Raw genomic sequence first — 12,773 nt, forward strand, 5'->3', positions numbered from 1 at the left:
TTGAGTGCTTACGAGTACAACATCAGGTACAAGCCAGGAAAACATCATGAAAACGCGGATGCGCTCAGCCGGTTGCCGGTACCAGACTCAGCACTTGAGCAAGAGATGGCTGAGCAGGTTTTGATGATGGATGTACTGGATGACACATTAGTGGACACTGCACAGATCAAACGATGGACAGCTAAGGATGTCTTGTTGTCGCAAGTCCACGAGTACACCTTAAAAGGCTGGCCAACTGAGACCGACACCTGTTTAAAGCCGTATCGACAGAGAAAGCTGGAACTGAGTGTGAGGGATGGTTGCGTGCTCTGGGGAGCCCGAGTAATTATTCCCACCAAAGGCCGAGACAAAATATTGAAACTCCTGCACCAGACTCATACAGGCATGTCGAAGATGAAAGGCTTGGCAAGGTCGTATGTATGGTGGCCAGGGATGGATGAGAACATTGAAAGAGAAGTGCAGGCATGTGAGGAGTGTCAGAAACACTCCAAGTCACCACCTACTGCACCATCACACCCTTGGGAGTGGCCGGAGTCACCATGGTCCAGAATCCATGTGGACTATGCAGGGCCTTTCCTCGGGGAGATGTTTCTAATCATTGTGGATGCTTATTCCAAGTGGATGGACATTTACCCTGTGAAATCCTCTACATCACAGGTAACTATAGAGAAACTGCGCCAGAGTTTCAGTGTGTTTGGACTACCTAAAATGTTAGTTTCAGACAACGGAACATGTTTCACAAGTGCTGAATTTGAGTCATTCATGAGGCAGAATGGAATTGACCATGTAAGATCAGCACCTTTCCACCCTTCTTCAAATGGGCTAGCTGAGAGGGCGGTCCAGACCTTTAAGGAGGGGATGAAGAAAGTCAAAGGTGATACCTTGCAAACCAGACTGTCCCGATTTCTGTTCAGTTATCGCATCACACCGCATGCCACTACTGGTTTATCACCTGCAGAGTTGATGATGTCACGGAGACTCAGATCAGTTTTGGACTTGCTCATGCCTGATGTGAAAACAAAAGTGCAGCACAAACAATTGAAACAGAAAGAAAATCATGACACCAAGAAAAGACTGAGAAGTTTCACACCAGGAGACAAGGTCTTCATCAGAAACTACTCCTATGGCCCGAAGTGGATTCCCGCAGTCATTGTGAGAGCATCGGGTCCAGTGTCTTACATTGTTACCATTGGATCAGGTCAAACTGTGAAGCGGCACGTGGATCAGGTGAGAGCAAGAGTGGCTGACACTGTTCCCAGTACACCAGACAGGGAGGTAGAGCCATTGCTTGACAAAGAATCAGTGCCTGAGTGCTGCTTGCCATTGGAGTTGGACACATCTCCACAACCTCCGGCAATGGAGTTGCCTTATGCTCCGGAGACTCCAGCTCCCGGAGACTCCTCAGTGACACCCGTGTTGCGACGTTCCCAGAGAGAGAGACGTCCACCAGAGACTTTAAAGGACTTTGTTAGGTAGTGTGAGATCTTCCAGAAATAGAGCAACAATGCGCTCTGATCTCACAGGAAGGACGTACCTTCCTAGTTAGAAAAAAAAAAAAAAGAGAAACATGGAAACCTATGTACAGTTGTATGGTTGTATGGTTACCTTAATTACATGTTGATTGCTTGTTAAGCATTCTTTAGATAAACAGTTATTTTGTAAGTCAAGGGAGTTGTTGACTTAAGGGGGGAGGAGATGTGGTATCGCAAGAAATAAGTGGTTATATAAATATATGAATATATATAATAGTTATTATTCATAGATACCTACATCCTAAGTTCCTGTTATTCTTCTGAAAGAAACAGAATGAGTGTGTTGTTACAATGGTAATGCCAGGAGAGGCAGTATTAGTTCTGTGTTACATTAATGTGTAAGGAAGTGGAAGAAGTGTGTGTCCTGTAGGAGGCAGTAGAAAATGGATGCTCATGTTCTGTACATGCCCTGAAAGAAAGGTTCAGTAAACCAGTGCAACGATACTCCGGTGTAAGGCTCAGTTATTGTATTTTTATTTTTTGAAGATGCAACAGGAATCGTCCCGTATTTAGAAACAAAAGTACACGTCCCGTATTGAGCTAATAAGGGACGCACTTTGTCCCGTAATACAGTGAGAATCAAAAGTAGTCTATAACTTTTAATGGAATTAACGCTTTGTTTGAAAACATAATTCCCAGCCCCTCTCCTGCTTTGTGACCAATGAGCTGACAGCACACTTATGACAATTCGAGTATGACAATTCAGATTACCGCTCATCTCATTGGTCGAGGAAAGGTCGCTTCCGGAGAAAATACCGGAAGACAACAGGTGACCACAACAACAAGCATGGCCAACAGGGAAACAAACGCCGACACTGCGGTGCAAGTCTCGGATGACAGTACACCTAAAGCTGGGCAAACACTGTGCGATTTTTTCAGTCGCGTTATTCAGCTCCTGCTCAAACTGCACGATTGTCTCGCAGGGGTTAGAAGTTCATAGGTCACGATGCAGGGTCTCTCACACTATACCGCCCGATGCTCTGATGCGACCTGAGTGCTCACACTGTGCCTCCATAACATGAAGGTTATAACAGAAAATCTGTCGCTCGCTCTCTCTGTCTTTCACTCACACAGACACACCACCATCATCAACTTTGCTAAATTGCTAATGAAAGACATTGATCAGGCAGCTGTGATTGAGCAGCAATGTAAATCCAACTATTTTCATGGTTGTTGTGGTCGTGATAATTTTGTGATGCCACATCAAAAAGGCTCGGATGAGCTTTCCAAAGTTCTACAAGTTGTGCCTCCATCGCTTGTGTCCAGATCACACGCTGCACTGCCGTGCTGCTCCGTCTGTTTCACCGACGTTTACGTGTTTGCGCGTGAGCAGTGTGAGCGGCTGTGGTGAGACCCTCACGAGCGATTGATGATCGGGAGCTGGTCGTGAGGTGTTAATGGCTTCTCGTTACCCCACGTATACCACACGACGCACGACGAAGGCCAAAATCGGTCCGATCACCAAATCAGTCGCACGACTCAAAAATCATCTCAAAATGGGCCAAAAACCGCACAGTGTAAGCCCAGCATTAGAGCAGCAATGTTTGTTCCCCTCAGAGAAAGGGAAGAATGGGAAAAGGAAAACACCTGGCTGGAAAAAATTAATATGGGCATGTGCAGTGAATATCAGCGCTATGTGGCCAGAAGTGTGATAATATAATTTATTTTGTGTAATAAACAACTGCAAGGATAGATGATTACAACAAATTGATGACTAATACATAAAAGTAATACATAGATGAATAATGATGATGAGTTAAGATGCGTAATCATGGGAACAAGCGGGTTTACAAACAGGAACAGCTGATTAGCATTAGAAAAGCTGAAATAATACCTCAGCTGAAGCCAGTTGTACTAAATGCACTAAATGTGCACTGTTACAAGAATGTTTTTCTTTCTATTATTTTAAGTTAAGCAGGACAGAGTTCTTTTAAAGAAAGATTTACTTATATTCTCAAAAGTTAAGCATGACTGTCACGGTCCGCTGTGACAGACCCTGCGGTGGTGTGTATGGTGGACCCAGGTGCGAACACAGGTGAGCAGACGGGAGTGAACTTTAAACAAAAGCGAGCCTTTTATTGTGGCTGATGACAAGGTATACAAATACAGCAGGGATAGCGTGGCTAAACAGAAACCTAAACTGGGAATAACTAAGGTAAAGCTATGACTAAGAATACAATAGACCGGGCATGGAAACATAGAGGGTGGAAACACAGACGACGCGACACAGACTACATGAAACACAGAGACTAAATACACAAGAGGGATGATCAGGGGAAGTGGCCACACATGGGAACACAGCTGACACAGATAAACATAACAAGACATGGCAGGAGTAAACAACACTGACGGGAGACTGTCAAAGTAAAACAGGAAGTACACAGAGGTGCAAACAGGAGGAGAGAGAGAGCACGGGCATAGTGGGCTGGGGAAACATGGAAATGAAACACGAGGGGAGATGAGGGCTCACAGATACATAGAGGGGCACACAGGGGATAAGAGTCACAAGGGGAAGTCAAATAAGGAACAACATAACAGGACAACTCAGGAAACAAGACCTAAATAAGGAACGAAATACAAAAATACAAGGAACTGAGAATACTGGGCCCACATGGCCCAGGACCATGACAATGACAGGCTTCTGTTTAAGAAAGAGACCTGTTTTATTGTGTTAATGTTGTCATTTTGAGCTAAAAATAAATGGCTAAATGATCACTTGTTTCACATGTGTTCATATCACAAAGAATAGAATATGCATCTACTTAAATCAACTTCAAGTCAAATGGTTAAAAAAAATAATTTCACACAAAAAAAAAAAAGAGCTAGAAAATTCACCACACTGGGAAGGGTGAAGACAACTGGGTTGCCCGGCCCTGGCAACGAGGTGTCCCTTATTTATTTTTCAGGGAGTTGGCAACCCTATTCTTCTGCCACGCTTGTAAAGATTATGAATTAGAGCTTATGGAGGATGAGTAGACTCAACTTTAGCCATCAACACTTACCATCTGTTGTATCTGCTAAGCTCATGTACTCCCATTATTTTATATTACACAATTACCTAAATTTGTATCACATATATATATATATATATATATGTGATATATATATATATATATATATGTGATATATATTATGTTTGATCCTATATTGCACACAGATATGCATTGTAGGATAGCTTTGGATTTAGACTCAGATACTAACAGCCATAAGAAGAGAGAAGCCTTCTTCTCTGAGGAATGTGTGAGAGGGATCATCCGCCAGGACTGGTGATGTCACCACAAGGTATAAAACTTTAGTTCTGACTTGTCTAGAGAACAACAGGGCTATGAATTCTGGTGTTAGGGAATGTCCAAAAAGGTGCAGAAGAAGAAACATGAGTCAGACATAGTGTAACAGCTGTTGGATTGTTAGTACTTGACCACTAGGCGGAGCTCTTGTAATGATAATGTAATTTGAATTAACGCATTTTATTTTGTATGTTTTATTTTTATGTTGAGCATGTTAACATTTAAGGTAAGACCAGAGGCCACTTCCTGTTTTGGGAAAAAAAGGTCAAAGAAGCTGCTCATGGTGACAGTCGAGATGTGTGAATGTCAAAGAAGCGATAACAAGTCCTAAGCTCAAAATACACTGGTTTGTCCACTTGCAGGCCAAAGTGGTATGTTTGTTTATATTTTGTGAATTTTATATTGCAATATGTTTAAAGGCTGGAATATAATTTTCTTGTACAATTGTAATCACCAGTTCTACGGTGTACCTGTGTACGTTTAGAGAAGCACAGTAAACATAAGTAAAGAAGAACTCTCGTGTCTCTCGTGTATGTGTACAAGCCGGCATACACAGGGTCTAAAGTCTCCAACTGCTGACCAATCATGTTAACATTCTGGTTTTACCACACGCAATAAAAGTCTTTACTGCCTGAGTATAGCAGCATTTTGTCTCTGAGCCAGAGAGACGGAGGTCCACGGCACCATGTAAAACTAATTTGAAATTCTAAATGTTTAATTATAAATTGTGAAAACTGATAATTTGAGCATTTTTGGCTTCGCTCTCATAAAAACCCAACAGTATCCACAGTGAATGTGTTCATTTGGATTTGATTTTTTGCTCAATAAACTGTATTTATCTTAGTTTAAGCTGTTCAACAAGTTCTACTTGACTCTTCCCCTCCTCCTGTTCTCTTCCCAGCAACATTTATATGATTTGTTTAACAATGAGGAAGTTGTCTTGTATCAGCGTCAACTTTGATACTAAAGACAAGGCAGAACACCGAGAAGTACAGACTGAATATGTTCCTTAAAACCATAATTATTTTGTCTACAGCAGCCTGCGTCGAGGCTGAAGGTAGGTATCATTATTTCCCATTACTGGTTAATCCGTAAACTTTCATTTTGTAAGCTGTGTTTATGATTTATTGTTTTTGTAATTTAGAATATATTAACACTGTGTTTTTAACTGTGTTGTCACTTGATCCTAGGAAGTCATACACTTTGTCACATCTATGGATGTTTTGACTCAAGTGATACTCAAATCTGTGCAGCATTCGATGGTGATGACGTATACTATGCAGACTTTAAAAAAGATCTTCTGATTTGGGAGAGCAAAATTCCCGTAAGTTTTCATTTACCCAACGCCTACAAATATGCAGTATTATATCGAAGTATGTGCAAAAATGACATCTACAGATGGAAGCCAGACAAGTCTGTAATAAAGAAAAAAGGTCAGTGAAACTCAAACTGTTATGTTTCCTGTTCAGTTTTCACTGTTTATGCTGCAAGTTTTTTAGATCTTTTTTTTTTAAACGAGAAAGTTGAATTTAAGAAAATCATGTGTTCATTTAATTTAGAACCACCAGAATTCATCATCTACCCCAGAGATGAAGTGATAACAGGGGAAGATAATACCCTCATCTGCTTCATCAACCACTTCTTTCCTCCTTCGATCAACATTAAGTGGACCAAGAATGATGTAGAAGTAACAGTGGAAGACCCTTTCATCAAAACTTTGTCCAATCCTGATGGGACTGCTTATGTTTTGTCCTACTTCAACTTTGTGCCAGAGAAAGGAGACATCTACAGTTGCACTGTGGAACATGAATTGCTGGACGAGCCTCAGACCAAGTTTTGGGGTGAGAACAAAGAAGCTTCAGATATTTTAGCACATATATTACGATTTAATGTCTAGAATTCATCATTTCTTTCTGCTGTCCTCTGCAGAGGTTGAAACAGATGAGCTCAGCAAAGGTCCAGCTGTCTTCTGTGGACTTGGCCTGAGTCTTGGATTGATTGGAGTTTTCATAGGAACCTACTTTTTTTTTAAAGCAGGGAAATCTGGTCCCACTGGTTGAGATGTATACTACATATTTTATAGAGCTCAGATTGCATAGTCCTTGGTTTGTTTCCAGCAGGCATAACTTTCATCTGTGTTTACTGAGAAACCTGAACTGTCTCTTATTTTCATTCCTTGTGTAATGGCTCATATGCTGTGTTAAAATTACCAGCGACAATTGACATTTTCCATTATGAATACACTAGTCCCACAGATTTAAGTCTTTCTAGTTAAAAAATAAAGCAGTAGTTCTTTGGCTGATGTGTCAGTGTTTCTATAATAAAACTCTTTCATACTATTAATACTGTGCAGTAAAGCTGAACGGTGATACCAGCACTTTTCACACGACACTTTTAGATGTGACACGCTGCAGCACATTTTTGGTTCTTAGCATTAGTGCAGAGCTTGAAGTTTGCATTACTGGTATTCTAGCGCTGAAATATGCCTCACTAATGATCCATAACTCTAAAATCATATTAGGTGCATTATGCCAAGTAGAATGAGAAAAAAGACTTAATTGTGGGGTTCTTTTTTTTCAACTGAAATAAAATAAAAACCAGACTAGAAAAAAGAATGTATCCATAAACGAATTAAACACATTGTTGCTGAGACATCTACCTGATTGTAAGTCATCACACTTCATAAGTATTATTAATTACTACACTATTATTTACACAGATGTGAAAACTAAGTTTAAAAAATATATAAATAAACCAATACAAGTGAAAACATTCTGGAAAATAGTTTTTAAGAAGTTTGTATAGTTGCAGAGATTATTTAGGTGCCTTATTTTTGCGACAGAATATGAGGTTTTGTTATACAGTTCACTTTACCGACAAGAAAATTTCAGTAATGTTTTTCACAAGAGCTGTTATAAAAGTGAAAGCATATCTGTAGGCTGAATTCTGTAATCTATTTTAAGCTCTAAACATTCATTTGCTGCTAGAGTCGGGTTCTTTATATGAATTTTTCATCTGCTTATCATCCATTTACAAAATCTAACAGAACTTAATTAACCAACATGTCAAATCTTTATAATTTATGCACATTTAATCTACAGTTCAAAACATTCTTCTTTACAGTCTCAACATAAAATGCTCCCACATCTCTCTACTGTTTCTGATTGTCAAACAACAGTTTGATTGTCCACAGAAGTCACTTCATCTAGTATTAGTGCACAAACAAGAGCTAGCTAAACAAAGGAGCAAAGTCATAATCATTATCAGTTATTGTCATAAATGTAATGGATAGAGGGAGTTTCCACTGAGTGTTTTACTGTTATATCAGCCTATCTGCTTTCGCTTCCTCGTTTTGGTGAACATATAAATGCTGCAGATTAAGTCATCTTCCTGAATCGTCGTACAACACACATGCAACATGTACACTCGTAAGCTTATCCTGTTTGTGGCTGCCTCTCTTTTCGGTCCAGGTGAGCTGCAAAGGTCTTCTGTTTGAACAAATCAGTGAAATATTAAATTCGAATTATTATGTTTAACGTCAGTACATTTCTTTCTTTTTGTTTCAGTTCTCACAGATGAAGACTTTTACCAAGTGAGAGCATGCTGTACATTCAAAGGGCCACACTTTGAAAAAACCGAGTACATATTAACTAGTATTTTTAATAAGAACTTGATGATGGAGTACAACAGCACAAGAGGCAACTGGACGGGATTCACAGCGTATTCAATTGAAACAGCAAAATGGTGGAACAGTGATCCTTTTGATGCACTAACAAGAAAGATTGAAAGGAAACTGTTGTGTACGGACACATCAGACCTCATCCAATCCATATGTAAGAGATTTGTTTCTTAATAATGTTTTAAAATGTTGAATGGAGTTTTGATGCCGTGAAATTTTTACATCAAATATTTTTCTGATAATTTTTGATGACATAAGATTATTATATTTATTTTACTGTAAATAAAAATAGTACTTCATTTGTTTTGCTCAGTTGCATGACATTACAGTTGATTTCCAAGTATGCCATAATTGACAACGATTCTACGATACATTACATATATTTAAGGAATACATCTGTTCACAGAGGAGGTGTATTAATGTATTTTTCTTAATCATAAGCATTGAACTTGTGTTTTTTTAGATAATCTGACAACTATACCCACTGTCAGACTAAAATCAGTGAAAAGGCCTAATGGCGAGCACGCATCTACGCTTGTGTGCAGTGCCTACAACTTTTATCCAAAACAAATCAGAATGATGTGGATGAGGAACGGCCAGGAGGTGACCACAGATGTCAGTTACTCTGACGTGATGCCTGATGGTGACTGGTACTACCAGACTCATTCCTACCTGGAGTACATCCCAACTTCAGCAGAAAAAATTGCCTGTATGGTCGAACACCTTGGTCTCTCCGAGCCGATGTTTGTGGTCTGGGGTAAGTTTGCTGCTGTGATGCCAATTAAAGGTAGAGAGATAAAACTGAAGCTGCATAATTACGAGTTTCACTTTTATCTCACTGTTTCAGACCCCTCCCTCCCAGTGGAACAACGAACTCAGATAGCTGTTGGACTGTGCGGACTCGTGACTGGATTTGTTATTGCAATATCTGGAATCATCTACTATAATAAGAAGTCTGCTGCATACATCACTGTGTGTCAAAGTAAGGAGTTTGTTAGAAGTGTACATAACATAACATATTCTGATCTAAGACTGAAAGCCTCGGTGTGCCCAGCACTCAGTAACTTTCATGACTTTGTCTCTTTAACCTTCTGTTTTCAAGAGAATCCTTAAAAAATCCTGTTCCTATTCTTACTACAGTGCATATCATTATTAAGTAGATCTGTTGCCTCATCATCATCATCATCATCATTTTTTTCTATGCTGCTCTTGCTGTGTTCATAAATTGGGCCTTTTCTGTGGTTGCAACAATATTAAGTTTTGCTAACTTAGTAAATCTGACCAATAGAGTTGTTAAAATGATAAATATGCTCTTCTTTTTAACAGGACAAGTGTTCATTCCTGTGGAATCCCTTCCTGAAGCTGGAGCAACTTAACAGCCTGAGCAAACAGGCTCAAAAATACAGGCACGCTCCATCCAAGGTGCCCCAAATATCACAGCTCTTTGAATAACGATGTCTGTTGTGAGTGACTGGAGTGACCGGGGCTTTGCATTTTTTACCTACGGGACAGAGGATACATGTGTAATGTAGTTAATACTCTTATACAGTATAGTAATATAATTTTATAGAAAAATGATTACACTGTATCTACTGCCATTAACCCTCATTAAGCAGTAAACCCTGTGAGTTAACCAGTGGTGAAAGTGGAAAAGTAGAAAAACCCTGGAATAATAGGATGGTTCAAAAGCTACCCACAGTATGCACACCCACATGGTACCTTCCTAGCAATTAAGTAAGAGAATGATTATCTCCAACTATATAGAACCAACTAACATTTTGTTTATTAATCTGAATACCCTGAAATTTTATGATTTAGTTGAATATAAAATGGCACAGATAATGTATAAAGCACAAAATAACTTGCTTTGCCACAGTACTCAGAAGCTGTTTAAAGTCAGAGAAAGTCAATATGGGAACAGGTTTCTTTAAAAAACACACAAACAAGATAAGGACAAACATAAAGCAAATATGTGTTTCTAGAGGAGTTAACTTGTGGAATAGTTATGACAGTGATTTAAAAAGGTGTAGTTCATTTTCCTTGTTTAAAAACATGTTTAAAAATAGAGTATTAGAAAAATATATAAATCAAGAATGAAAAGAGCAATAATAATAATAATAATAATAATAATACTGAAACTCTTGGTTGTTTTGCTTTGATGTAGTTGCTTATCTAAGGTGGAACGTTTTTTGTTTTGTCTTTTGTTTTGTTACTTTGCTTTGTTTTTTTCTTTGCTTCGAGCCCTGTGTAAAGGAGCCGCATGGGTTGAAAGGGTTGGCGTAATAAGCATATGCTTCAGCCTATACCTTTTGATTAGCCTTGTCTTGTGCTTTCTTACTTTGTGGTAATCTTTATTCTGTATTCACTGAGATATTTGAATGCTACTCAAAAAAAATCTCTCCATCGAGGCATCAAACAAATATCTAGCACAGGTCCAACCGGTGGGGATACTTACCGCTATACCAACAAGGAAGGCTAATATATGAGAAGATGCAGTACCCAGAAGGTAATGCAAAGAAGCAACATTCAGCGTATGGAGGTGTAAACAGTTGGAAACAGAGTTGAATCCGACCTGATAATAAATCCACAATGTCCACGGATCACTCTATAGATAGACAGAGAGATACTTTATTGATCCCACAACAGAAATTATTGTGTTACAGCAGGAGGATCAAAAGAATAAAGAAATAAAATTTTATATAAATACAACAATGATTAAAACAAAAAATCCCCAAAGAAAATAAAAATCAGGTTAAGTTAAAGGAAACGTAAAAGTACGACTGACAGCAATTTCAGAACAAGCAAGAAGCACTCAGAGTGCAAACCTCTGCCATGGCCTTCAATCTGTGGGCAGTATTTACTTTTAGGGGAATAGTGTCACGTAAGTGGTGAACAGTAAGAGGATAAACAGGTTTTAGTAAAAACAAAGGTAGCATTGTGTAAAACAGGAACTGATCTGTTTGGAAGATGTTCAGCAGCACTAAGAAATAAACCAGGGGAAAACCCACAGGTGCTCATTTAAGCACACCTGTTCTTTGATGTTATCGCTTTCTGCCAATCACTCTGTGGCCAAGTACCTTATAAAGGCACTTAATTTCAGCCTTACACCATTTGGCAAAGGCCTAGTGCTGTCACTTTACACAACCTGATTGACACGCACACACATTCTGAATTCACCTCTTCAGAATGAGGAAACTACAGTTTTTTATAAACCACATGCAGAGTTGAGAGTTACAGACATTCAGACTTCATGTGGCCTTCATATTAGCTCAAGAACAGTGCATAGAGAGCTTCAACAACAACACTCAAGACAGAGCTTATGATATCACTGCAGTCAGCCTCTCTGATACTCTAGCTGGGGTCTCTGGACTGTCCCTCTGTCTGATTTTAAAACTTGAGGCGAGGTTTGCTGTGATTCTGTGATTTTTATTCATTTATTTTGTTTTTATGATTTTATTCTGCTGAAAACACATGTTTATAGATTATCTTTCTAGCTTTCTGGGGTTTTTTTTTGAGTATGCAGCCATTTGCATCTCTGCAAGTATGTATGTATGTTGGAATGAATGTCTGACTGCGTGGTGAAATATGTGTAATTATCTTTAATGTATGGCTTTTATTTAAACTGTGAATAACTGTAACTCTGTGTTTTGAAGAGTGCTATACAAATAAAGCTATTATTATTTGTGATTGTTGATAGATCCATCTTTGTTTAGAGATATTATATCTATATCATATGTAGAGATTTTTTTGCTGGCAGTCAGATGCAAGGAGCAGACAGTCGGTGGGGCCCTCGAAGGTGGTGTTTTTCACATGTAAAAAGAATATAGTGTTCAAAGAAATTGAATGAAAACTTTTTAATCAGACTATACTGTCAAGTCGATGAAACTTCTGGGATATTGATCTGGTCAGTTAAGTAGCCAAATAAGTTGATGATCAATTTTAGCTGCTTTGGTTTTTGTTGGAGAGTGATCCATGTGTGTATGGTGAATGAATCAGCTTGCTTGGCTGATGGTAGAGAATAGAGATGAAGTATACTAGAAGAAGCACAAGGAAATTACAGACTGGGATTGAACCACAAACTTTCCAGTTAGTAAGAGACCTGCTCTACCACATGAGCTACAGGAACCCTTTGTCATTGTCATGAATGTCATGGAGAGAGTGTATTTCAACTGAGAATTTTGTTGGTGTATCATACTCTTTGCTCACTCGGCCAATTCTATCAACTATTAAGAGTGATTAAAAAAGCAAGGGACTGGTGTATCCAGCCCGGAAAAG

The 12,773-nt window shown here is 39.0% G+C and overlaps 2 protein-coding genes across 2 annotated transcripts; both read left to right on the forward strand.

Moving 5' to 3' along the window:
- The first annotated feature begins 5,103 nt into the window (after positions 1 to 5,103).
- LOC147309969 (H-2 class II histocompatibility antigen, A-Q alpha chain-like) lies at positions 5,104 to 7,116 on the forward strand. Its single transcript, XM_086270455.1, has 5 exons — positions 5,104 to 5,190; positions 5,721 to 5,876; positions 6,010 to 6,252; positions 6,379 to 6,660; positions 6,749 to 7,116. Exons 2-5 carry the CDS (start codon positions 5,822 to 5,824, stop codon positions 6,877 to 6,879), a joined length of 711 nt encoding a protein of 236 aa, XP_086126581.1. The 5' UTR covers positions 5,104 to 5,190; positions 5,721 to 5,821; the 3' UTR covers positions 6,880 to 7,116.
- A 1,113-nt stretch (positions 7,117 to 8,229) lies between these two features.
- On the forward strand, positions 8,230 to 12,185 carry LOC147309970 (class II histocompatibility antigen, B-L beta chain-like). The gene is made up of 5 exons (XM_086270450.1): positions 8,230 to 8,289; positions 8,386 to 8,652; positions 8,962 to 9,255; positions 9,346 to 9,480; positions 9,825 to 12,185. The coding sequence occupies exons 1-5, from the start codon at positions 8,238 to 8,240 to the stop codon at positions 9,872 to 9,874; spliced, it is 798 nt and encodes a 265-aa protein (XP_086126576.1). The 5' UTR covers positions 8,230 to 8,237; the 3' UTR covers positions 9,875 to 12,185.
- Positions 12,186 to 12,773: the final 588 nt, after the last annotated feature.

This window comes from Aulonocara sp. 'chitande type north' Nkhata Bay, linkage group LG17, assembly GCF_057382095.1.
Source record: "Aulonocara sp. 'chitande type north' Nkhata Bay isolate Kocher_YH1m ecotype deep benthic linkage group LG17, A_spYH_male_GT1.1, whole genome shotgun sequence".
Classification (NCBI taxonomy): Eukaryota; Metazoa; Chordata; class Actinopteri; order Cichliformes; family Cichlidae; genus Aulonocara; species Aulonocara sp. 'chitande type north' Nkhata Bay.